Below are 24,566 nucleotides of genomic sequence, written 5' to 3' on the forward strand. Positions count from 1 at the left end.
GAATTCCAAACCAACGAGTTTGAGGCATTTTGGATCTCCATTATGACTCACATCATAGTGTTTTGACACACTATGAGTTTGAATACGTTTGATGATGTTCCGCCTGTGCTCCAGGAATCGTATCTTAAGTGCGCGTGTCGTGCGTCCTATATAGTTCTTATTACACCCACACGTTAACATATATATAACGTATGATGTGTCACAATTAATGAGACTATTTATTTCGAATAATTTTTTAGTACTCACTACCAATACATTTTTCTTTCGATTTTCTATGAAGTTACAGGTTATACACTTATTTTTGCCACACTTGTAGCACCCTTTTATTGTTTTAAGATGTACGTTTAGCCAATCTTTCTTACCTCCATCAGTTCTATGATTTTCTTCTTTAGTTTTCAAAAAACTAGGGGCCAACATGCTTTTAAGAGATCTACTTTTACGAAAAATAAATCTAGGTTTACTACTTAATGTAGTTGAAAGAAAAGGGTCTTGTCTTAAGATCCCATAATTCTTTGAAATAATTTTTTTGATTTCAGAATGACAGGTATTATAAGTAGAGACAAAGGATATCTCTTCAATTTTATTTTTATTTTCTTCGGTAGTGATTTTTGTGGTTTTTAATCCTCCCTGTTTCTACCTTTCACTTCCTCTAATGCTGATTCAACCAGTGATTTGGGATATCCCCTATCCCTAAATGCTTCCACCATTTCCTTAGCTTGTATATTGAAGGAGGTGAGGTCTGAACAATTTCTACGGAGTCTTAAAAATTGACTCTTAGGGATGCTCTTCTTCCACGGCATATAATGACTGCTTTTAAAATGTAGATAAGCATCCGTCCCCACCTCCTTCGCATAATTTTTTGTATTAATTTTTCCGTCTCTGACCTCCAGGGAGACGTCCAAAAAATCAATTTTATGGGGGTGAAAAGTGTACGTGAACTTTAAATTAAAAGTGTTGGAATTCAGGTAAGTAACAAACTGTGAAACTGAACTAATATCACCATCCCAAATTATAAATAAATCATCTATGTACCGGCCATAGAGGACCAGGCTCGCGCCAAATCCCCCACCCCACACGAGTCGGTCCTCCAACTCGCCCATGTAGAGGTTGGCATAACTCGGCGCGAACCTGGTCCCCATGGCCGTACCCATCACCTGTAGATATATAGTGTCTAGAAAGGAAAAATAATTGTGCCTTAATATAAATCGTATGGAATCTAAAATAAATTGTTGGTGTAACTCAGTGAGATCATTATCTTCCTTAAGTTTCTTAGCTATTACACTAATTCCTAATTCGTGCGGAATATTGGAATATAGGCTTTGGACATGTGATTTATATAAAAAATTGAACTCCTCCCTATAACCACCACCCCACGGTATCCACTTATTATCACCTCCCTAAGATACACAAGTCCCTACAAGCACCCCCGGGGCGACCTATTATTTCGGGTGTGGGTTCCCTCACTTCTAGTTTGTCACATTATGTTGATATTTACCTACAACCACGGGTTTTTTCACTTAAATCACATATTAAAGACACGACACATTTTTTAAATTTAATCAAAGACATCAAGTGGAGAGATTCATATGGATTCCTCACACTTGATGTCCAAAGCCTATATTCCAATATTCCGCACGAATTAGGAATTAGTGTAATAGCTAAGAAACTTAAGGAAGATAATGATCTCACTGAGTTACACCAACAATTTATTTTAGATTCCATACGATTTATATTAAGGCACAATTATTTTTCCTTTCTAGACACTATATATCTACAGGTGATGGGTACGGCCATGGGGACCAGGTTCGCGCCGAGTTATGCCAACCTCTACATGGGCGAGTTGGAGGACCGACTCGTGTGGGGTGGGGGATTTGGCGCGAGCCTGGTCCTCTATGGCCGGTACATAGATGATTTATTTATAATTTGGGATGGTGATATTAGTTCAGTTTCACAGTTTGTTACTTACCTGAATTCCAACACTTTTAATTTAAAGTTCACGTACACTTTTCACCCCCATAAAATTGATTTTTTGGACGTCTCCCTGGAGGTCAGAGACGGAAAAATTAATACAAAAAATTATGCGAAGGAGGTGGGGACGGATGCTTATCTACATTTTAAAAGCAGTCATTATATGCCGTGGAAGAAGAGCATCCCTAAGAGTCAATTTTTAAGACTCCGTAGAAATTGTTCAGACCTCACCTCCTTCAATATACAAGCTAAGGAAATGGTGGAAGCATTTAGGGATAGGGGATATCCCAAATCACTGGTTGAATCAGCATTAGAGGAAGTGAAAGGTAGAAACAGGGAGGATTAAAAACCACAAAAATCACTACCGAAGAAAATAAAAATAAAATTGAAGAGATATCCTTTGTCTCTACTTATAATACCTGTCATTCTGAAATCAAAAAAATTATTTCAAAGAATTATGGGATCTTAAGACAAGACCCTTTTCTTTCAACTACATTAAGTAGTAAACCTAGATTTATTTTTCGTAAAAGTAGATCTCTTAAAAGCATGTTGGCCCCTAGTTTTTTGAAAACTAAAGAAGAAAATCATAGAACTGATGGAGGTAAGAAAGATTGGCTAAACGTACATCTTAAAACAATAAAAGGGTGCTACAAGTGTGGCAAAAATAAGTGTATAACCTGTAACTTCATAGAAAATCGAAAGAAAAATGTATTGGTAGTGAGTACTAAAAAATTATTCGAAATAAATAGTCTCATTAATTGTGACACATCATACGTTATATATATGTTAACGTGTGGGTGTAATAAGAACTATATAGGACGCACGACACGCGCACTTAAGATACGATTCCTGGAGCACAGGCGGAACATCATCAAACGTATTCAAACTCATAGTGTGTCAAAACACTATGATGTGAGTCATAATGGAGATCCAAAATGCCTCAAACTCGTTGGTTTGGAATTCATTCCTCAAACCAAACGAGGAGGCGATAGATATAAGAATCTGTGCAGACAGGAGGTTTTCTGGATGTACCAGATGAACAGCATTTTTCCTGATGGCCTAAACGAGGCAGTAGAATTAAATTCAATTTTGTAGATCTGAATATAAGGGAACTTAGTCATAATCAAAAAGATGAAAAGGAAGTGTCCCATCCCTGTTCTATTCCATTTCTTCCCTACCTCGACTCTTTTCAGCTCTCAATATCCCCGTCCTTCTTTTTCCTTTTCTTTCTTTTTCCTTTTTTTCCCTTCTCCCCCCTTTTTTTCCTTTCTTACAGTCTCCTTCCCTTAGTCTTCCTATTCGCTCTCCCTAATGCAGAGGCATATAGGACCAATAATATTAACATAATAATGGTCTAATATTATTATTATTAATTGAATTAAATTTGTAATTTATGTTAATCATCCTAAATTATATATGGCCCTTGTATCGAAATATCTAAATTTACATCATTAGCATAATTATATTTGTCCATATGGACAGGATGTATACCGTAATCTTATCTTTATATACAAGTATTAAATTTTCCAAATAATATTAGTTTGGGATTAGCATATATGTATATTTATTTAAAAATTATGGCCGATTATATTATCCTCTCTCTCTCTCCCCTCTTTCATCTATATTTATAGAGTAATATCAATAGAGAAATTATAGTAAAATAAGTTAATGTGATCCTGATTTCATCAAGGACCAATGAAAAATCAATATGGGGACAAATAACTATGTTCCTTTCTGTCTGAGTCTATTCAATAATAATTTATTTTCTGTAACATAGTGAAAATAAAATAATCACAGTGATATCGCATTAAAGTTTATTTATACAATAGAAATGTTGCAACTAATCTTCTACATCTCGCTGTCACTAACAACAGTTGATCAATATAGAATTGCCCCCTCAATCTGTCAAAGCTCCGTTTATTTTCATGAGACAACGTGATCAGGTCATGTGATCGGATTCGACGAGTCACGTGACCGGGAGTAGAGCACTATGGGCAACGGGAGCCTCGTGGAGCGGTCACGTGATCGGCATTGACGAGTCACGTGACCAGGTAGCAGAGGATTATGGGCAACAGGAGCCTCGTGGAGCGGAAGAGGAACGTACACCTCTCGGATGCGCTCCACGCGGCGGAAGTAGAATTGTACAGCGAACCCGGAAGCATCATTAAATATTGTTATACAGGCGGATGCATTGCGTATTTTTTTCAATGTTTGATGATTTGGGCATTTCCTATTAGGGGCTAATATAGATCTCTATAAATAATAAATATACTGAAGTAATAACCATTGTCAAATTAAGATACATACGTCATATGACGTTTTGAACCTGGAAGTACTTCTGAATAAGTAACCATGAATTTAAATATTATGTGTTTCATTGTGATTTATTATTATATTAATAGAATTTAATTATGTGAGTCTGTCCATGAACTATTAGTAGAATATATACACTATAATTATTATAAGTTTTGATCAGTTTTAAGGTTAAGGATTGAGTGAACAGGTGCTGAATGTTAGGTCATTAGTATTGGTATAAATATCAGATCAGCTCAGCAATACAGTTATCCTCTGAAAAAGCTGTAGTGCATACAGCGAAACGCGTCAGGAACTGTTGGGTCATCAAGTGCTGATTACACTGCCTATAACCGGACCAGAACTGGACTTATAACTTTGCAGATAAACCATCTTCATTACATCCTACAACTTCCAACCTTAAAAGGATAAGGACACCGCAACTATTGAGGAACCTGGCTGGGATGTTTACAAACAACTGAAAACACCAAGGGACTTCACCTCTAGCGGGATTGGTAAAGTTGGATGGTTGACTGCGCAGACAGTCTGTTTTTCTAAAAAAAAATTCTTATCTGCCAAAACCAGTTCACCCAATAGGAACGGACTGCTTATTATAGGCACTTCACTGCTAAGACCCAATTTTTAATTGATACTATATATATTTTTATATGAGCTGTGTATATTGCTTTTTAGGCAAATGATTGCCAACATATTAAATTGATTATAATTTTACATTCAATCCTTATGTGTTAGTTCATTAATTAGCGCTGCTACTGTTTGTTTGTATCATTGGTTAAATTGGGTGTGACTATCCCAGTAAATTTAGCAGCAGCATTAGAGGTGCAGCATCCTTTTAGCGCCCGATCCATTACCTGTTGGTACACAATTTTTGCAACCATAACATAACCCTTATGTAAGCAATAACTATATACAAGCATTGCAGAAGAAGTCCGCACTGGGGACGGGCGCCCAGCATCCTCTACGGACTACGAGAAATAGATTTACCGGTAAGTAAAATCTTATTTTCTCTAACGTCCTAGTGGATGCTGGGGACTCCGTAAGGACCATGGGGATTATACCAAAGCTCCCAAACGGGCGGGAGAGTGCGGATAACTCTGCAGCACCGAATGAGCAAACACAAGGTCCTCCTCAGCCAGGGTATCAAACTTGTAGAATTTTGCAAGTGTGTTTGAACCCGACCAAGTAGCTGCTCAGCAAAGCTGTAATGCCGAGACCCCTCGGGCAGCCGCCCAAGAAGAGCCCACCTTCCTTGTGGAATGGGCTTTTACTGATTTTGGAGGCGGCAATCCAGCCGCAGAATGAGCCTGCTGAATCGTGTTACCGATCCAGCGAGCAATAGTTTGCTTTGAAGCAGGAGCACCCAGCTTGTTGGATGTATACAGGATAAACAGCGACTCAGTTTTCCTGACTCCAGCCGTTCTGGCTACATAAACCTTCAAAGCCCTGACTACCTCTAGTAACTTGGCATCCTCCAAGTCACGAGTAGCCGCAGGCACCACAATAGGTTGGTTCAAATGAAAAGATGACACCACTTTTGGCAGAAATTGCGGACGAGTCCGTAATTCTGCCCTGTCCATATGGAAAACCAGATAGGGGCTTTTATGTGACAAAGCCGCCAATTCTGAAACACGCCTAGCCAAAGCTAAGGCCAACAGCATGACCACCTTCCACGTGAGATATTTTAACTCCACGGTTTTAAGTGGCTCAAACCAGTGTGATTTCAGGAAACTCAACACCACGTTAAGATCCCAAGGTGCCACTGGTGGCACAAAAGGGGCTGAATATGTAGCACTCCCTTTACAAACGTCTGAACTTCAGGAAGAGAAGCCAGTTCCTTTTGAAAGAAAATGGATAGGGCTGAAATCTGGACCTTAATGGACCCCAATTTTAAGCCTAAAGTCACTCCCGACTGTAGGAAGTGAAGGAAACGGCCCAGCTGGAATTCCTCTGTAGGGGCATTCCTGGCCTCACACCAAGCAACAAATTTTCGCCATATACGGTGATAATACTTAGCCGTCACGTCCTTCCTAGCCTTTATTAGCGTAGAAATAACCTCATCCGGAATGCTTTTTTCTGCTAGGATCCGGCGTTCAACCGCCATGCCGTCAAACGCAGCCGCGGTAAGTCTTGGAACAGACAGGGCCCCTGTTGCAACAGATCCTGTCTGAGAGGCAGAGGCCATGGGTCCTCTGTGAGCATCTCTTGCAGTTCCGGATACCAAGTCCTTCTTGGCCAATCCGGAACAATGAGTATTGTTCTCACTCCTCTTTTTCTTACGATTCTCAGCACCTTGGGTATGAGAGGAAGAGGAGGAAACACATAAACAGACTGGAACACCCACGGTGTTACTAGTGCGCCCACAGCTATCGCCTGAGGGTCTCTTGACCTGGCGCAATACATTTGTAGCTTTTTGTTGAGGCGGGATGCCATCATGTCCACCTGTGGCAGTTCCCAACGACTTGTAATCTGTGTGAAGACTTCTTGATGAAGTCCTCACTCTTCCGGGTGGAGGTTGTGCCTGCTGAGGAAGTCTGCTTCCCAGTTGTCCACTCCCGGAATGAACACTGCTGACAGTGCTTTTACGCGATTCTCCGCCCCGCGAAGAATTCTGGTGGCTTCCGCCATCCTGCTCCTTGTGCCGCCTTGGCGGTTTACATGAGCCACTGCGGTGATGTTGTCTGCCTGAATCAGCACCGGTTGATTGCGAAGCAGAGGCTCCGCTTGACTTAGGGCGTTGTATATGGCCCTTAGTTCCAGGATATAGATGTGCAGACAAGCCTCCTGACTTGACCCCAGACCCTGGAAATTTCTTCCCTGTACGACTGCCCCCCACCCTCGGAGGCTTGCATCCGTGGTCACCAGGACCCAGTCCTGTCTGCCGAACCTGCGACCCTCAATAAGGTGAGCACTCTGCAGCCACCACAGAAGAGACACCCTGGCCCTGGGGGATAGGGTGATCAGCCGCTGCATCTGAAGATGCGATCCGGACCACCTGTCCAACAGATCCCACTGAAAGGTCCTCGCATGGAACCTGCCGAAGGGAATGGCTTCGTATAACGCCACCATCTTTCCCAGGACTCGCGTGCCTTGATGCACCGACACCTGTTTTGGTTTTAAGAGGCCTCTGACCAGAGTCACGAGCTCCTGAGCCTTCTCCGCCGGGAGAAAAACCTTCTTCTGGTCTGTGTCCAGAATCATGCCCAGGAAGGGCAGACGCATCGTAGGAATCAGCTGCGACTTTGGAATATTCAGAATCAAGCCGTGCTGTTGCAACACTTCCCGAGAGTGTGCTACGCTGATCAGCAACTGCTCTCTGGACCTCGACTTTATGAGGAGATCGTCCAAGTATGGGATAATTGTGACTCCTTGCTTTCGCAGAAGCACCATCATTTCTGCCATTACCTTGGTAAATATTCCCGGTGCCGTGGACAGACCAAACGGCAACGTCTGGAATGGGTAATGACAATCCTGTACCACAAATCTGAGGTACGCCTGATGAGGAGGATAAATGGGGACATGAAGGTATGCATCCTTTATGTCCAGAGACACCATAAAATCCCCCCCTTCCAGGCTTGCGATGACCGCTCTGAGCGATTCCATCTTGAACTTGAACCTTTTCAGGTATATGTTCAGGGATTTTAAATTCAATATGGGTCTGACCGAACCGTCCGGTTTCGGTACTACAAACATGGTTGAATAATAACCCTTTCCTTGTTGAAGGAGGGGAACCTTGACCACCACCTGCTGAAGATACAATTTGTGAATTGCAGTTAACACTGTTTCCCTCTCGTGGGGGGAAGCCGGCAGGGCCGTCGGTGAGGGGGCATCTTCTCAAAGTCCAGCTTGCATCCCTGAGACACAATATCTATTGCCCAGGGATCTAACAGGGAGTGAACCCACTTGTGGCTGAACTTACGCAGGCGTGCCCGCACCGGGCCTAGCTCCGCCTGTGGAGCCCCAGCGTCATGCGGTGGATTTTTGTAGAGGCCGGGGAGGACTTCTGTTCCTGGGAGCTAGCTGTGTTGTGCAGCTTCTTTCCTCTGCCCCCGCCTCTGGCAAGAAAGGACGCACCTCGGACTTTCTTGTTTCTTTGTTCTAAAGGCTGCATTTGATAATGTCGTGCTTTCCTAGGCTGTGCAGGAATATAAGGCAAAACATCAGAATTACCAGCTATAGCTGTGGAGACCAGGTCCGAGAACCCTTCTCCACACAATCCTCAGCCTTCCATATGCCTCTTAAGTCGGCATCATCTGTCCATTGCATATTCTACAGGACACGTCAAGCAGAAATCGACATAGCTTTGTCTCTAGGACCCAGTATACTCATGTCTCTTTGGGCATGTTTTATATATATATATATATATATATATATATATATATATATATATATATATATATACACAAATCTCTTAAGACAGCATCTTTAATATAAATATATCTCTATATATACATATATCTATATATACATCTACATACTAGGGTCTCAATCTCTGCTGATAAGGTACCTGTCCACGCTGCCCCAGCGCTATAAACCCATGCCGACACAATCGCCGGTCTGAGTAGTGTACCAGAATGTGCACGCTATCTGCAGGATCCCTGAGAATAGCTGTTACGACAGGTTACCTTTTGGGCAAACGTGACACCCTAGGGGAAGATTCCCATCGTATCCTGGCCCTAGTGGGGAAAGGAAACTGCCTGAGAATTCTTTGTGGGAAACTGCAGTCTCTTGTCTGGAGATTCACGCTCTTTTTCCTCATGAGAGGAGGGAAATTTACCTCAGCTTTCTTCCCCTTAAACATGTGTACCCTTGTGTCAGGGACAGATGAGTCATCAGTGATATGCAAATCATCTTTTATTACAATAATCATATATTGAATACTTTTCTGCCATTTTGGCTGTAACTTTGCATTATCGTAGTCGACACTGGAGTCAATCTCTGTGTCGACATCAGTGTTTATTATTTTGGAAAGTGAGCATTGAGAGACACTGAAGGTCTCTGCGACATAGGGACAGACATGGGTAGATTTCCTGACTGTTCTCTAATCTTTTGTGCAATAAATTCACCTTAGCACTTAATTTCACATATCCAACAGGTGTCGGCGTTGTCGACGGAGACACTCTCACACACACACACATTTGCTCTCTCTCCTCCTTAGGGGAGCCTTTTACCTCAGACATGTCGACACACACGTACCGACACACCACACACACAGGGGATGCTCTATTTGAAGACAGTTCCCCCACAAGGCCCTTTGGAAAGACAGAGAGAGAGTATGCCAGCACACACCCCAGCGCTATATGACCCAGGAATCACACAGTAACGTAGTGTTAACCCAGTAGCTGCTGTATATATTGTTTTTACCCCTCTCTATTCACCCTCTTCTATCGTGCTTCTGCAGGGGAGAGCCTGGGGAGCTTCCTCTCAGCGGAGCTGTGGAGAGAAAATGGCGCTGGTGAGTGCTGAGGAAGAAGCCCCGCCCCCTCAACGGCGGGCTTCTGTCCCGCGATTTTTTTGTGTAAAATAATGGCGGGGGCTCATGCATATATACAGTGCCCAACTGTATATATGCTGCTTTTGCCAAGAGGTACCTAATTGCTGCCCAGGGCGCCCCCCCCCCCTGCGCCCTGCACCCTACAGTGACCGGAGTGTGTGGGTTTAATGTGGGAGCAATGGCGCACAGCTGCAGTGCTGTGCGCTACCTCATATGAAGACCGGAGTCTTCTGCCGCCGCTTTTGACGTCTTCTTGCTTCTCACGCCGGCTTCTGGCTCTGCGAGGGGGACGGCGGCGCGGCTCTGGGATCGGACGACCAAGGGTGCGTTCCTGTGTTCGATCCCTCTGGAGCTAATGGTGTCCAGTAGCCTAAGAAGCATGACCTATCCGGAGTTAGTAGGTTTGCTTCTCTCCCCTCAGTCCCACGTAGCAGAGAGTCTGTTGCCAGCAGATCTCTCTGAAAATAAAAAATCCTAACAAAATACTTTCTTATTAGCAAGCTCAGGAGAGCTCACTAAAGTGCACCCAGCTCTGTCCGGGCACAGATTTTAACTGAGGTCTGGAGGAGGGACAAAGAGGGAGGAGCCAGTGCACACCAGTATTCCTAATTCTTTCTTAAAGTGCCCTGTCTCCTGCGGAGCCCGTCTATTCCCCATGGTCCTTACGGAGTCCACAGCATCCACTAGGACGTTAGAGAAATATATATATATTTTACTGTTCCTTTCCGTTCTGGGGAGACTGTCTGACTATCTCCAACATTACAGCTACTAGGGAAAAACCACTCTTGTACGTGCCTGACCTTTATATACTTGTTATATAAATCCTTCTTGCATCCACACATCCCATCATGCCCTGCCACAGTTTTGCTATTAAGGCATGCTAAAACTGAGGCAGGGCATGCTGGAAAGTGTAGTTCCACAGCAGCTGGAGGGCCGCAGGTTGAAGACCCATGACCTAATACAATGAAAAGACCTCTGGGAACACACTTCCTACACTACGGCTGTAGAAAAGGACAGTGGATATCCTCTCTTATACCGGACAAGAAGAATCCCACCAACAACAGGCTTAAAAATTCATGGAACCACAGCTTGGTGGCAAGTTTGTCTCTCCAATAGTTCCTGTGTATATTATATCACTACAGTAGGTTAGATCCATAAATGCTATGTGAAATAAAGTCTGCATTCTGGCTCCCTCTACAGGTCAGTCACCGAATTAGCTCACACTTACCTGTCCAGAGACTGTGGGGACAGCTGGCCAGAAATAGGAGTTAAAATGGGACTCCTCCATGGCTCCTGTAAAGAGAGAGAACAAGGATTACTTTTCATCTGGCACAATTCATTTGAAAATAAAAAATAAGATTTTACACTTACCGGTAAATCTATTTCTCGTAGTCCGTAGAGGATGCTGGGGACTCCGTAAGGACCATGGGGATAGACGGGCTCCGCAGGAGACATGGGCACTTTAAGAAAGACTTTGGATTCTGGGTGTGCACTGGCTCCTCCCTCTATGCCCCTCCTCCAGACCTCAGTTAGGGAAACTGTGCCCAGAGGAGATTGACAGTACGAGGAAAGGATTTTGTTAATCCAAGGGCAAGATTCATACCAGCCACACCAATCACACCGTATAACTTGTGATAAACTACCCAGTAGTATGAACAACAACATAGCCTCGGTTCAACCGGTTAACCAACACATAACCCTTATGTCAGCAATAACTATATACAAGTCTTGCAGAAGTAGTCCGCACTTGGGACGGGCGCCCAGCATCCTCTACGGACTTCGAGAAATAGATTTACCGGTAAGTGTAAAATCTTATTTTCTCTAACGTCCTAGAGGATGCTGGGGACTCCGTAAGGACGATGGGGATTATACCAAAGCTCCCAAACGGGCGGGAGAGTGCGGATGACTCTGCAGCACCGATTGAGCAAACAGGAGGTCCTCCTCAGCCAGGGTATCAAACTTATAGAACTTTGCAAAGGTGTTTGACCCCGACCAAGTAGCTGCTCGGCACAACTGTAATGCCGAGACCCCTCGGGCAGCCGCCCAAGAAGAGCCCACCTTCCTAGTGGAATGGGCCTTAACCGATTTAGGCAATGGCAATCCTGCCGTAGAATGTGCCTGCTGAATCGTGTTACAGATCCAGCGAGCAATAGTCTGCTTTGAAGCAGGAGCGGCAACCTTGTTGGCTGCATACAGGACAAATAGTGCTTCTGTTTTTCTGACTCTAGCCGTTCTGGCCACGTAAATTTTCAAAGCCCTGACCACATCCAGGGACTCGGAATCCTCCAAGTCACGCGTAGCCACAGGCACAACAATGGGTTGATTCATATGAAAGAATGAAACCACTTTAGGTAGGAATTGAGGACGAGTCCGCAATTCTGCCCTATCCACATGAAAAACCAGATAGGGGCTTTTATGTGATAAAGCCGCCAATTCCGAGACTCGCCTAGCCGAAGCCAAGGCTAGCAACATGACCACCTTCCAAGTGAGATATTTTAACTCCACCGTTTTGAGTGGTTCAAACCAATGTGACTTAAGGAAACTTAACACCACGTTAAGATCCCAAGGTGCCACCGGAGGTACAAAAGGAGGCTGAATATGCAGCACTCCCTTCACAAATTTCTGTACTTCAGGAACAGAAGCCAATTCTTTTTGAAAGAAAATGGATAAGGCCGAAATTTGAACCTTTATGGACCCTAATTTTAGGCCCAAATTCACTCCAGTTTGAAGGAAGTGAAGAAGACGGCCCAAATGAAACTCCTCCGTAGGAGCAGTCCTGGCCTCACACCAAGAAACATATTTTCGCCATATACGGTGATAATGTTTCAATGTCACGTCCTTCCTAGCCTTGATCAGGGTAGGAATGACTTCCTCCGGAATACCTTTTTCTGCTAGGATCCGGCGTTCAACCACCATGCCGTCAAACGCAGCCGCGGTAAGTCTTGGAACAGACAGGGCCCCTGCTGCAGCAGGTCCTGCCTTAGAGGAAGAGGCCACGGATCTTCTGTGAGCAACTCTTGCAGATCCGGATACCAAGTCCTTCGTGGCCAATCTGGAACAATGAGGATTGTTTTCACCCTTCTTTGTCTTATTATTCTCAACACCTTGGGTATGAGAGGCAGAGGAGGGAACACATAGACCGATCTGAACACCCATGGTGTCACCAAAGCGTCTACCGCTACCGCCTGAGGGTCTCTTGACCTGGCGCAATACCTCTTTAGCTTCTTGTTGAGCCGGGACGCCATCATGTCTATCTGAGGCAGTCCCCACCGACCCGCGATCTGTACGAAGACTTCCTGATGAAGTCGCCACTCTCCCGGATGCAGGTCGTGTCTGCTGAGGAAGTCCGCTTCCCAGTTGTCCACCCCCGGGATGAACACTGCTGACAGTGCGCTTACATGACCTTCCGCCCAGCGAAGAATCCTGGTGGCCCCTGGTATGGCCACTCTGCTCCTTGTGCCGCCTTGGCGGTTTACATGAGCCACTGCCGTGACATTGTCCGACTGAACCAGAACAGGTTTGTCCCGAAGTAATGCCTCCGCTTGACGTAGGGCGTTGTATATGGCCCTCAACTCCAGGACATTGATGTGGAGACAAGTCTCTAGACTTGACCAGAGACCTTGAAAATGTCTTCCCAGAGTGACTGCACCCCAACCTCGGAGGCTTGCGTCCGTGGTCACCAGGATCCAGTCCTGAATGCCGAACCTGCGACCCTCTAAGACAGAGCTGGCCAAACCAGTCCTCGAGATCTACCAACAGTTCACATTTTCTAGCTAATGTACAGGTGTAGTCATTACTAATTAAGATGTGCTGCATTCATTCCTAACTGACAATTCTACAGATCTCCAGGAGGCCTGGAAAACATGAACTGTTGGTAGATCTCGAGGACCGGTTTGGCCAGCCCTGCTCTAAGAGGTGAGCACTGTGTAGCCACCACAGGAGAGACACCCTGGCTCTGGGAGACAAGGTGATCTATTGATACATCTGTAGATGAGACCCGGACCACTTGTTTAGTATGTCCCATTGAAAAGTCCTCGCATGGAACTTGCCGAAGGGAATGGCCTCGTAAGAAGCCACCATCTTCCCCAGGACTCGAGTACAGTGATGCACTGAAACCTTTTTTGGCTTCAACAGGTCCTTGACCAGAGTCATGAGCTCCTGAGCCTTTTTCATCGGAAGAAAACCCTTTTTCTGTTCTGTGTCCAGAATCAGGCCCAAAAAGGTCAGACGCGTTGTAGGAACCAGCTGGGACTTCGGAATATTGAGAATCCAGCCGTGCTGCTGCAACGTTCTCACAGACAGTGACACGCTGTTCAGTAACTTCTCTCGGGATCTCGACTTTATGAGGAGATCGCCCAAGTATGGGATAATTGTGACACCCTGCTTGCGCAGGAGCATCATCATTTCCGCTATTACCTTGGTGAAAATTCTCGGGGCCGTGGAAAGCCCAAACGGCAACGTCTGAAATTGGTAATGACAGTCCTGTACCGCAAATCTCAGGAACGCCTGGTGAGGAGGAAAAATCGGAACATGAAGGTATGCATCCTTTATGTCCAGGGAAACCATACAATCCCCCCCCTCCAGGCTGGCGATGACCGCTCTGAGCGATTCCATCTTGAACTTGAACTTTTTTAAGTACAGGTTCAGGGATTTTAGATTCAAAATGGGTCTGACCGAACCGTCCGGTTTCGGGACCACAAACAGGGTTGATTAATACCCCTTTCCTTGCTGGAGAAGAGGAAACCTGACTATCACCTGCTGAAGATACAATTTTTGAATTGCAGATAACACCAACTCCCTCTCTGACGGAGAAGCCGGCAGAGCCGATTTGAAAAACCGGCGAGGAGGCATCTCTTCGAATTCCAACCTCTATCCCTGAGAAACAATCTCTATTGCCCAGGGATCCACCTGTGAGCGAACCCAGACGTTGCTGAAAACTCGAAGACGTGCCCCCACCTGAGCCGACTCCCCCAGGGGAGCCCCAGCGTCATGCGGTGGATTTTGCAGACGGAGGGGAGAACTTCTGGTCCTGGGAACTAGCCGTGTGCAGCTTTTTTCCCTTGCCTTTACCTCTGGTAAGAAAGGACGATCCCCGTACCTTCTTGCAATTATTTGAACAAAAGGACTGCATTTGATAATGAGGTGCCTTCTTAGTATGTTGCGGGGGAACATAAGGTAAAAAATTCGATTTACCAGCTGTAGCAGTAGAGACCAGGTCCGAGAGGCCTTCTCCAAACAACTCCTCCCCCTTGTACGGCAACGACTCCATATGCCGCTTTGAGTCGGCATCCCCCGTCCACTGTCGGGTCCACAAGAGTCGCCTAGCATAAACAGACATAGCATTTATTCTGGAGCTCAGTAAACAAATGTCTCTTTGTGCATCCCTCATATATAATGCAGCATCCTTGATATGCGCTAGGGCCATTAGAATGGTATCCTTATCTAGGGCATCAATATCATTAGATAAGGAATCAGTCCATGCTGCGACAACACTACAAACCCAGGCCGATGCCATCGCCGGTCTAACAATAGTACCGGAATGTGTGTAAATGTACTTCATGGTAACTTCCTGCTTACGATCATCAGGATCTTTGAGGGTAGCCGTATCCTGGGAAGGCAGTGCCACCTTCTTGGATAATCGTGTCAACGCCTTGTCTACTTTAGGCGAAGATTCCCATCGTATCCTATACTTTTGTGGGAAGGGATATGCCATAAGAATCCTTTTGGGAACTTGTAATCTCCTGTCTGGAGATTCCCAAGCCTTTTCGCACAATTCGCTTAGCTCAAATGAGGACGGAAAAGTGACCTCAGGTTTTTTCTCTTTATACATGTGAACCCTCGTGTCAGGGACAGGGTGTTCCTCAGTGATATGCGAAACCTCTTTAATCGCAACAATCATGCAACGAATACCTTTAGCCACTTTTGGCTGTAATTTTGCATCCTCATAGTCGACACTAGAATCTGAATCTGTGTCGGTATCTGTGTCAGTGATCTGGGATAATGTGCGTTTCTGAGACCCAGAAGGTCCCGGTGCCACTGAGATCTGACCACCTGACTGATCCCTAGCCTCAGTCTTGTCTAATCTCTTATGCAATAAATTTACATTAGCATTCAAGACATTCCACATATCCACCCAGTCCGGTGTCGGCGGTGCCGACTGCGACCCGACATTCATGCACTTCCCCTCCTCCTTAGGCGAGCCTTCATCGTCAAACATGTCGACACGCGCGTACCGACACCCCCCCACACACACAGGGAATCTCTTTTCTGAAGACAGGATCCCCCTTAGGCCCTTTGGAGAGACAGAGAGAGAGTATGCCAGCACACACCCCAGCGCAATATGACCCAGGAGAAAAACACAGATTATTTACCCAGTAGCGCTGTAGTATATATATTTGCCAATTATGTGCCCCCCCTCTACTTTAAAACCCTTCTGTCACCGTGTGTCAAGCAGGGGAGAGTCCAGGGAGCTTCCTCTCAGCGGTGCTGTGAAGAAAAAATGGCGCTGGTGAGTGCTGAGGGAGAAGCCCCGCCCCCTCGGCGGCCGGCTTCTGTCCCGCTCAAAGTTTGTAAAATATGGCGGGGGCTCTTTTATATACATGTACAGTGCCCACCTGTACATGTATATAGGTTATTTTGTCATAGGAGAGGTATTTATTGCTGCCCAGGGCACCCCCCCTGTGCCCTGCACCCTTACAGTGACCGGAGTGTGTGAGGTGTAATGGAGCAATGGCGCACAGCTGCAGTGCTGTGCGTTACCTCTGTGAAGCATCGAAGGCTTCTGCCGCCTGAGACGTCTTCTGTCTTCATTTCTTCTGGCTCTGTGAGAAGAACGGCGGCGCGGCTCTGGGATGAACGCCCAGGACGAACCTGTGTTCCACTCCCTCTGGAGCTAATGGTGTCCAGTAGCCGAGAAGCAGAGCCTATCATTTAAGTAGGTCTGCTCCTCACTCCTCAGTCCCTCGATGCAGGGAGCCTGTTGCCAGCAGTGCTCCCTGATAATAAGAAAAAATCCTAACAAAAATGCTTTCTTAGCAGGGAACTCAGGGGAGCTCCCTGCAGTGCACCCATCTTCCTCTGGGCACAGTCTAAAACTGAGGTCTGGAGGAGGGGCATAGAGGGAGGAGCCAGTGCACACCCAGAATCCAAAGTCTTTCTTAAAGTGCCCATGTCTCCTGCTGAGCCCGTCTATTCCCCATGGTCCTTACGGAGTCCCCAGCATCCTCTAGGACGTTAGAGAAATTCCCTTTTCAATGACATGCAGCTGACCAGTTTACCCAAACGTAACCACGGCAACAAACAATGGTTCTCTCATTGCAAAACAGCAGTTCCAATCAATGAACACTACTAACCACGCAAAGAGACATGATAGGGACCAATCAATTACCGGCGATGTGCCGCCAAGCATCAACACATACACCAGCCAGTTACCCCATCATTGCAATGTTTCCTGCGCACCTCTGTGGGAGGAAAAACTTGTGGATGGACAGGTTGGACCGTTACGGAATAGCCATAACATTGAACTGAATCCCCCCCTCTAAGGGGGCAATCCAATTATAAATGATAGCCGTGAAGTGCCAGAGAAAAAATCATCATGTCGGCACCTCACATTCCCCTATTACCCCCATAGAGGTGCGTAGGAAGGTGTGCAATGTTACTTGGGGCTCCAGAATTGCCAACGTTTTGCACAGACGCCCATTGCCAAGAACTGAACTGCACCCTCTCTGACATCCGTTTTACCACAGCAGTATAGTACAGTCATTTACTATTTTTTATGTTGCTTACAATTTCATTTTTTCCCCTTTCTTTATCCCCTGCCTTTTGCTAGGCTTAAATGTTTGTTTTATTATCCTGACAAAAGGCTGGGCATGACAACACATCATGATGGGTTGACTTATGGGCCCTACACACTGGCAGATGATACTGCACGATATGAACATTCTCGTTCATTAATGAACGAGAACTCGTTCATATCACGCAGTGTGGAGGAACCAGCGATGAACGATGCGCGGCCCCGCGCTCGTTCATCGCTGGTGCCCCGTCGCTTGTGCATGCAGGCCAATATGGACAATCTCATCCATATTTGCCTGCACTGCTATGGAGCCAGGTGACTGTGGTAGTGAAGAAACTTCACTCCCCCCCGCCCCCGGGTCACCTGTCGGCCGTGTCCACCGTCGAGCAGCTCGGCGGTGGATCTATCAGTGTGTAGGGCCGTTAGTCTTGTTTTTCACATTGGATTATGGAGCAAGGTCAGACCCTTATAGGCCACCTTTTCCATAAGTGCGGGGATGATTTGTCTGTCATTAGGACTCCCATCTCCCCGAACACATCAGAGGATCTCTCATTTAAAAAGGAGGCGATCCTCATCCGGAACTCGGGGCCTATTGACTCTGTTTTGCCTTGTGACAATGGTGGGTGGGGGTAGGGGTGGGATTTGAAGACCCTTGCCACACTAAGGAGTCTCATAGCTCTAGGGGCCAGGGAATAAAAAGGGTCCTTTCTTTATACGGGAGTGTCCTCAGTGCTCTGGTTTTACAGCTTTGCACTAGTTTATTTGTCTGCACACCCCTCAGTACTTTAAGGATTAGTAAAAGACATATACGGCTACTGGAGAGGGTGCCATCGTGAGCGGAGGTAAGAAGGCATGGCAGAAATTGCACTGTGTTGATGTCAGTTCATCGGTGAACCCACAGCCCGCTAAGAGACTATTCTCCTACCCCAGGAGCTGTCCTGGTTAGGATAACTTCACCATGATGAAACAACATATTTTTCCATACATGTTAAACTATGGGCGTCATCGATAGAAATATTAAGACAGCTAACGGAGGGTAGAAAACAATATCTCAGATATAAGCAACTTACAAAAAAACGCAGATCTCGTCAGATGAATTGGAAGCACACACACATAATAAATAGTTCAAGACATTGGGCAGCATGCATTACTGTGCCGCTATAGCACTTCTAGACGAGGTGAAACAATTACGCCAAGATGTATAAATACGTCTGGCGCTGCTTGCGAGCACTGCAGTGCTGCGTCGTGCTCCTAGCACTTTGCACAGACAGACGCGATCGGTACAATAAGCCAATAAGTGACCTTAGAATTTTTTGTTGACAGATGCTGTAAAACTGTTGACATATAATCGATAGTAATGTGCAGACTGTAGAGAGAAGGGATTTTCTATACAGTACAGATGTATCCTCCGATATCCTTGCTGCAGCTATGTCAAACAGCCCTTCTTGTCGCGCCCTAGTTGTGAGTGCGTTTACTAACACCGGGCGTCTTTTTGTGCATTCTCCCCTCGAAAACGCGTCTTATTCGCATCACTATGAAAATAAAACTCTGCTGATTAAAATGATATGCGGCTTGCCATTATTCTGTGTGAGACTGCGGCTGTATCTGCATACGAAATGCTACATTACAGTGTTTTCCTGCAAAAAATAAAAAAATGGCGCCTGACATTAGCAGAGTTGCCTGGGGACTGCCGCATCTCGCGGTGCATGGCGTATTGAGGCTAGATGTATGAGGACGCATCTGTACCTGCTTTAATACATTTTGGAGATCAATACCAGTTATCAGATTTAGCACATTTTACACTTCTCAACCAATAAAACGTTTACCCCATTGTGAGATGTGTATTTATCAGTGTTCAGTATACAGAAGTGATACGGACTGCAGAGTGTGACTGTTTATCTGTCTCCCGGTGAATTTTTGGATACAAAATAGAACCGTGACACACGACTTGATAACACGGGAATGTGGCCGCGCAGAGCTGGGATACGTTGCCCTTTAGTAAAACAATCCATCCTTTTCGCAAAGATTTAATACAGGGGAGGCTTGCAGTCACGCATTCGTGTGACTGTGATATAAGGGGTGGTGGCAATCTCCAATTATGGTATATAACATGTAAGTCATCCTCCGCGATGGGCCATAGACTGCTGCAGGGAATGTACAAAACAAGGATGAGAGTGTTCCTGTATCGCATCACGTTACCTAGTAACACAAAGAAGAATTGAACTGGACACATTTCAAACGTATAGAAAAACTATTGAAAAAGAAAAAAAAAATGGTCTGAAAATTAGAGAATTATTTTGAGATATATAAATTGTTCAAAGAAAACATAAGGGTTTCAATTCTGAACTCAATGGGGGCAATTCAACTGTTTATGCACACCAGATCTCCCATCTAAAATGACGGGATATCGAGAGGCGCTATTCAATTGTGGGTGTTTTTTTATTTTTATTTAAGTGCTGATCGGCCCTGCACGGCCGAGTTCAGCAGCGTAAAAAGGCTAAACATGACTAAAGTGCTGGGCCGCCCAAATGGGTCACTTTTTCCACATTTCTGCTCGCCAGCATGGGGGACTGCGAGCAGAGATGCCGGTGTAAGCAGCTGGTTGGGCCTGAACTGAGCAACAATTGAATTGCTCAGTCTGGCGCCCAGCACTGACAGCCACCAGCGCCAACAACTGAATTCCCCCAATGTAGCCATGTTTCAAGATAACTGAAGTCCAATATACTTTAGTTATTGTATAAAGTTGGGTACACGACGCGTCAATCTACAGACCGTCTGGTACTGCACTGCCCGCTGCACCATATATCGTTACAGGGTACTATTACCACACTGATTAGTACATTGCATCGTCCCGTCTGATGTGCAGCACTAATGGGAGATGTGCGCCAATTCAGTCACAACTGACCCAACGTTTTCGGGACTGTGCATGCGCTGGAGCCACAGCACGCATTTCTTGCGATGACGGTGCTGCGGCTCCGATCACCGTGTCCTCTAAGCCGCAGCCTGGTTGTGAGGCAGCAGGCACTTTCAGAGCGGCAATGGCCCAACGTTCCAGAAAACAGGGGTATTCCGTCCACGTTTTCAGGGCGTGACGAAGCCAGTGGCTGCATCCCCGGACACAGTCTCACTGGTCCCTAATGCACAGTTTCACCAGACATCCTGAGCAACTTGAGGTTACCAGAGGTCCGTTGTGGTGGCCGATGGCCGCAATGTTGTTCCGATGCTGCGTCTTCAGTCACAGGCAGTGGATCAGATAAGCCGTAGTTTTACACGACACCTCCTGCGGCTTTTGCATATTTTCGCACGGCCGCTGCGACATTTGCATCCACCTCCAAAGCAGGTCCACTGTGTGCCCAGCTTAGAGAATGAATTACAATCAATCAGAAAGCCTCCTACCAAATGTGGAGTTAGGCTACAACAGAAAAGTGCCCAGCCCCAGTACCCAGATCAGTACTTATGTTATCTGTGTCAACTGTGATCCTGTCCGCTCAGTGCTGGGGAACGACTGTGAGATCAGCCCACTTTGGTTCTTTCTGGGTACAAGCAAAGCGGTTTCCTTTTAACTCTTATTTAAGTTTGCCTTATAGCGCAAAATGGAGATCACATAACTGCTTGACGACTGGCCATACGAGAGGCCAATAGGTCACTGTACATGAACCTATTGTCCATGTACCTATCACCATTTTCTGCACTCATCCTGACTTGCAGAGACTTGTCCCAAGCTCCAGATAATAGGAGGTAAAGTGCTGGCTCTCCGATTTGTGACTGTTCCCATTCTGCAAAACACGGCAGGGTCTCTTTCCTCAGTCTCCATGAGCATCACAAGGATAGCAGAAGAAAATGCAGTATGTAGCCCTTCAGAAAGCAAGATAAGAATTCCTGTCGCCCCCACCAAACGGAGTGCATTGTCCTGCTTTGTGGTTTTACCCGTTTATTACCCAGTTTTCGAAGGCGCCCCAACTGGTGGGTGGTAAACCTACCCTGTGTAACAGAGACTACCCCACAAATCATCAGCTCTAAGGACACGCGCCAAGTTTATTCCGGTGAAGATGAGAGACGATATGGCGATAATTAATTTCACATTTTCACGTTGCTGGACATTTCCAAACCGTTCTCCCACTACTGCAGGGACTTGTGACAATGACTGAATTATTATTAGGAGAGAGATAATACAGTAAGATGGCAGGGATACTCACCACTGTGCACGTCCTCCTTATGGAGAGCTGCAGAGCAGATGCGGGAGTAACGTCTGGTTCAGTTCATGGAGAAAGTCGGAGCACAATCTATGGAAGAAATAAACAAGCACTTGGTCAGCCCGCTACTACCAACACAGCCCCTGCAAGACGATGAGGAGTCTGATATCATCTATACATCCAAATACCCTCTCCCCAATATGATTCATTGCTCAGCAAATGTCCAGCAGGAAGGGTTCCCCCGAGCATGCTCAAACACCCAGAGCCAGAGGATTCTCAGGAGTCTACTATTATCTGGCTGCAGTTACTCTGTATGTCACTGATTAATGATCTACTATCCCTAGGTTGTATGGCTGCATTACATCTGTACTCTACTAAGTTATCTTCTGAGGAGACGAGCTGTCTGTGTGATCAGAGCGCAGCACTTTATTGCTGTAGGAAGTTTGATGAAAGATTATTATTACCAGGGCCGTGACAAGGGGTTGGCCAGGATGGCACTCTATGGGGTCGATTCAATTCAGCGACAGTTGAATAGCGCCGGTATTCAATACAGAGACAAGTGACACCAATTGTCGGGAATTTTTCTCTCACCCACCGGGGGATGAGAGAAGAAATCCGACAAAAGTGCTGCCGCGCGGCCGGCGCGAGGCTGATTCTGTCGGGAATCAGCATCGCGGCAGGGAGTTAAGTCGGAGAATGCCCGTTCTCCCGACAAATCAACCTGTTAAGTCCGCGAGAACGGGCCTTCGCCGACTTAACTTGAGCTGAATTGAATAGCGATGGGGGCTAACTCCCGGCGCTATTCAACTGTCGCTGAATTGAATCGACCGCTATGTGCGCTGATTGGGGGAGCCCTCTAGCTCAGCATGCCAATCCCTGGAGGAACCTGGCATGAGCAGGTGACTGAGGAATAGGATTAATGCTGCATGGGGCACTGCTGGGACCCGCTAGAAGCTGATTGGTTAGTACGTCATCTCCCCCCCCCCCCTCAGAGATTGTAAGCCGCTCTGGGACACAGACAGATGTGAGCTCTCTCCGTACAACTCGTGCTGCATAAATAACTTAATATGTAAACCTTCCACTCCTACAGCTATACATCTATTAGCATAAATGGAAGAGGTTATATATCTAGACCAGTAAGCCAGCGGCTAATTGAAAAATGCCACAGAAGCCGAACGATGACTACTAAATGAACTCGCGTCCGTAAGAACAGATGAGACAGTGAAAAGCCACAATATTATCAGGATGTCATCCGCTTTGATGAATACAATAAACAAGAAGGAGAATTGGATAAAAAACAAACTTTTTTTCTAAACAAAAAAAGAAAAGAAAAAGGAAACCTGCTTATTATAGCAATACTGTGAAACATTGCGAAGTATTAGAAACCTTGATCAACTATGTTTTAATGCTTTCTAACCTGAACAATACAAAATTATTAGGCTTTGATATGATTTATTTTAAACCTTTCAATAAAACACATTTTTACTGCTTATTACTCGTATCACATCTGAATATATGTGGAGAGACTGTACAAAGTACACTCACAGACATCTCAATAGGACTGAAGGTTTTGAATTGAAATGGACATGAATGAGATTAAACTGAGGTGTTTCTCTGTATATTGCCTTTTTAATGTGTTGGAGCTATTTACCCTTTAAGATTGAGAATGTTAGCTGCGGTTTTCTCCTTTCCTATAGGATAGAGGAGGAGTTTGTGGAATATTAGCTGATGCTAGGCAGATTTAAGTCTAGTTCACCCTCCCTATTTCCCTGTTGTGTGTGTGAATTTACTGCATTGGTTCCGCTCACTCAAATGAAGACCACAAGCAATGACGATGTAGAATAATACCAGAGGGATTCCCTTATAATAGGTTATTTTTAAGAAGTCACAGCGCCACGCCTGTAGTCACAGCATACATTAAAAAAATGATACGTTATGGTAAGAACTTAACATTGATAACGGTATTTCTCCGAAGTCCACAGGATCCACAAGATAACATTGGGATATGATGATGCGACAGCGGATTTGAACCAAACGGTTAAAGCTTTCGGCCTCCCAGCATGCAATGGGCCCGTCCATATAGCCCCGCCTCCTGGCTCAGACAAATCAGTTGTTTTCCAAAGATCAAGGCAAGAGCATCGTAGGGAGCCCTAATCAGGCGAGAAGAACACACATGCACACCCTTCCGTACAAGAGGGAAGAGTTTAGTGAGTAAAAGGATCCTCAAATCAGGTGCATCAGGGTGGGATCCCTGTGGACTTAGGAGTAATACCATTATCAACGGTAAGTTCTTACCATAACGTATATTTCTCCTGCAGGGTTCACAGGGTATCCACAGGATAACATTGGGATGTCCCAAAGCAATTTAGTGGTGGGGACACTCCTGATTAGACAGGAGAATCCTTCGCTCGAATTCAGCGTCCTGAGAGGCAAAGGTATCAACGGCATAATGTCTAATGAATGTGTTAATGGTAGACCATGTGGCTGCCTTACATATCGGTTCTGCTGAAGCACCACCACGTTGTGCTGCCCACGGTGAACCTACCTTACGAGTAGAGTGAGCAGAGACATTAGCCAGCGCAGAGAGATCAGCTTGAGAATATGCTACTGAAATTGTCATCCGAAGCCTCCTCGCCAGTGTCTGCTTATCAGCAGGCCATCCTGTCTTGTGAAATCCGTAGAGAACAAAGAGAGAATCTGTCTTTCTGATGGCAATGGTATGATCTACGTATATCCTTAAGGCAAGTACTACGTCCAACGATGCATCTCCCGCAGAAAGGCCCGGTTCCTGGAAAGCCGGGACTACAAT

General features: G+C 45.7%; 1 protein-coding gene across 10 annotated transcripts in view; it reads right to left on the reverse strand.

Annotated features, from left to right (window-relative positions):
- Positions 1 to 24,566, reverse strand: part of ZNF384 (zinc finger protein 384) — an 87,170-nt gene that overhangs the window by 16,003 nt on the left and 46,601 nt on the right. For all 10 annotated transcript variants that reach the window (XM_063962440.1, XM_063962441.1, XM_063962439.1 and 7 more), the window contains exons 2-3: positions 21,761 to 21,847; positions 11,001 to 11,065 (exon numbers count right to left, since the gene is read on the reverse strand). In XM_063962440.1, coding sequence (XP_063818510.1) covers positions 11,001 to 11,060 — 60 coding nt within the window. In that variant the 5' untranslated portion in view covers positions 11,061 to 11,065; positions 21,761 to 21,847. The remainder of the gene's footprint in view (positions 1 to 11,000; positions 11,066 to 21,760; positions 21,848 to 24,566) is intronic.

Source organism: Pseudophryne corroboree, chromosome 3, assembly GCF_028390025.1.
Source record: "Pseudophryne corroboree isolate aPseCor3 chromosome 3, aPseCor3.hap2, whole genome shotgun sequence".
In the NCBI taxonomy this organism is placed as follows: Eukaryota; Metazoa; Chordata; class Amphibia; order Anura; family Myobatrachidae; genus Pseudophryne; species Pseudophryne corroboree.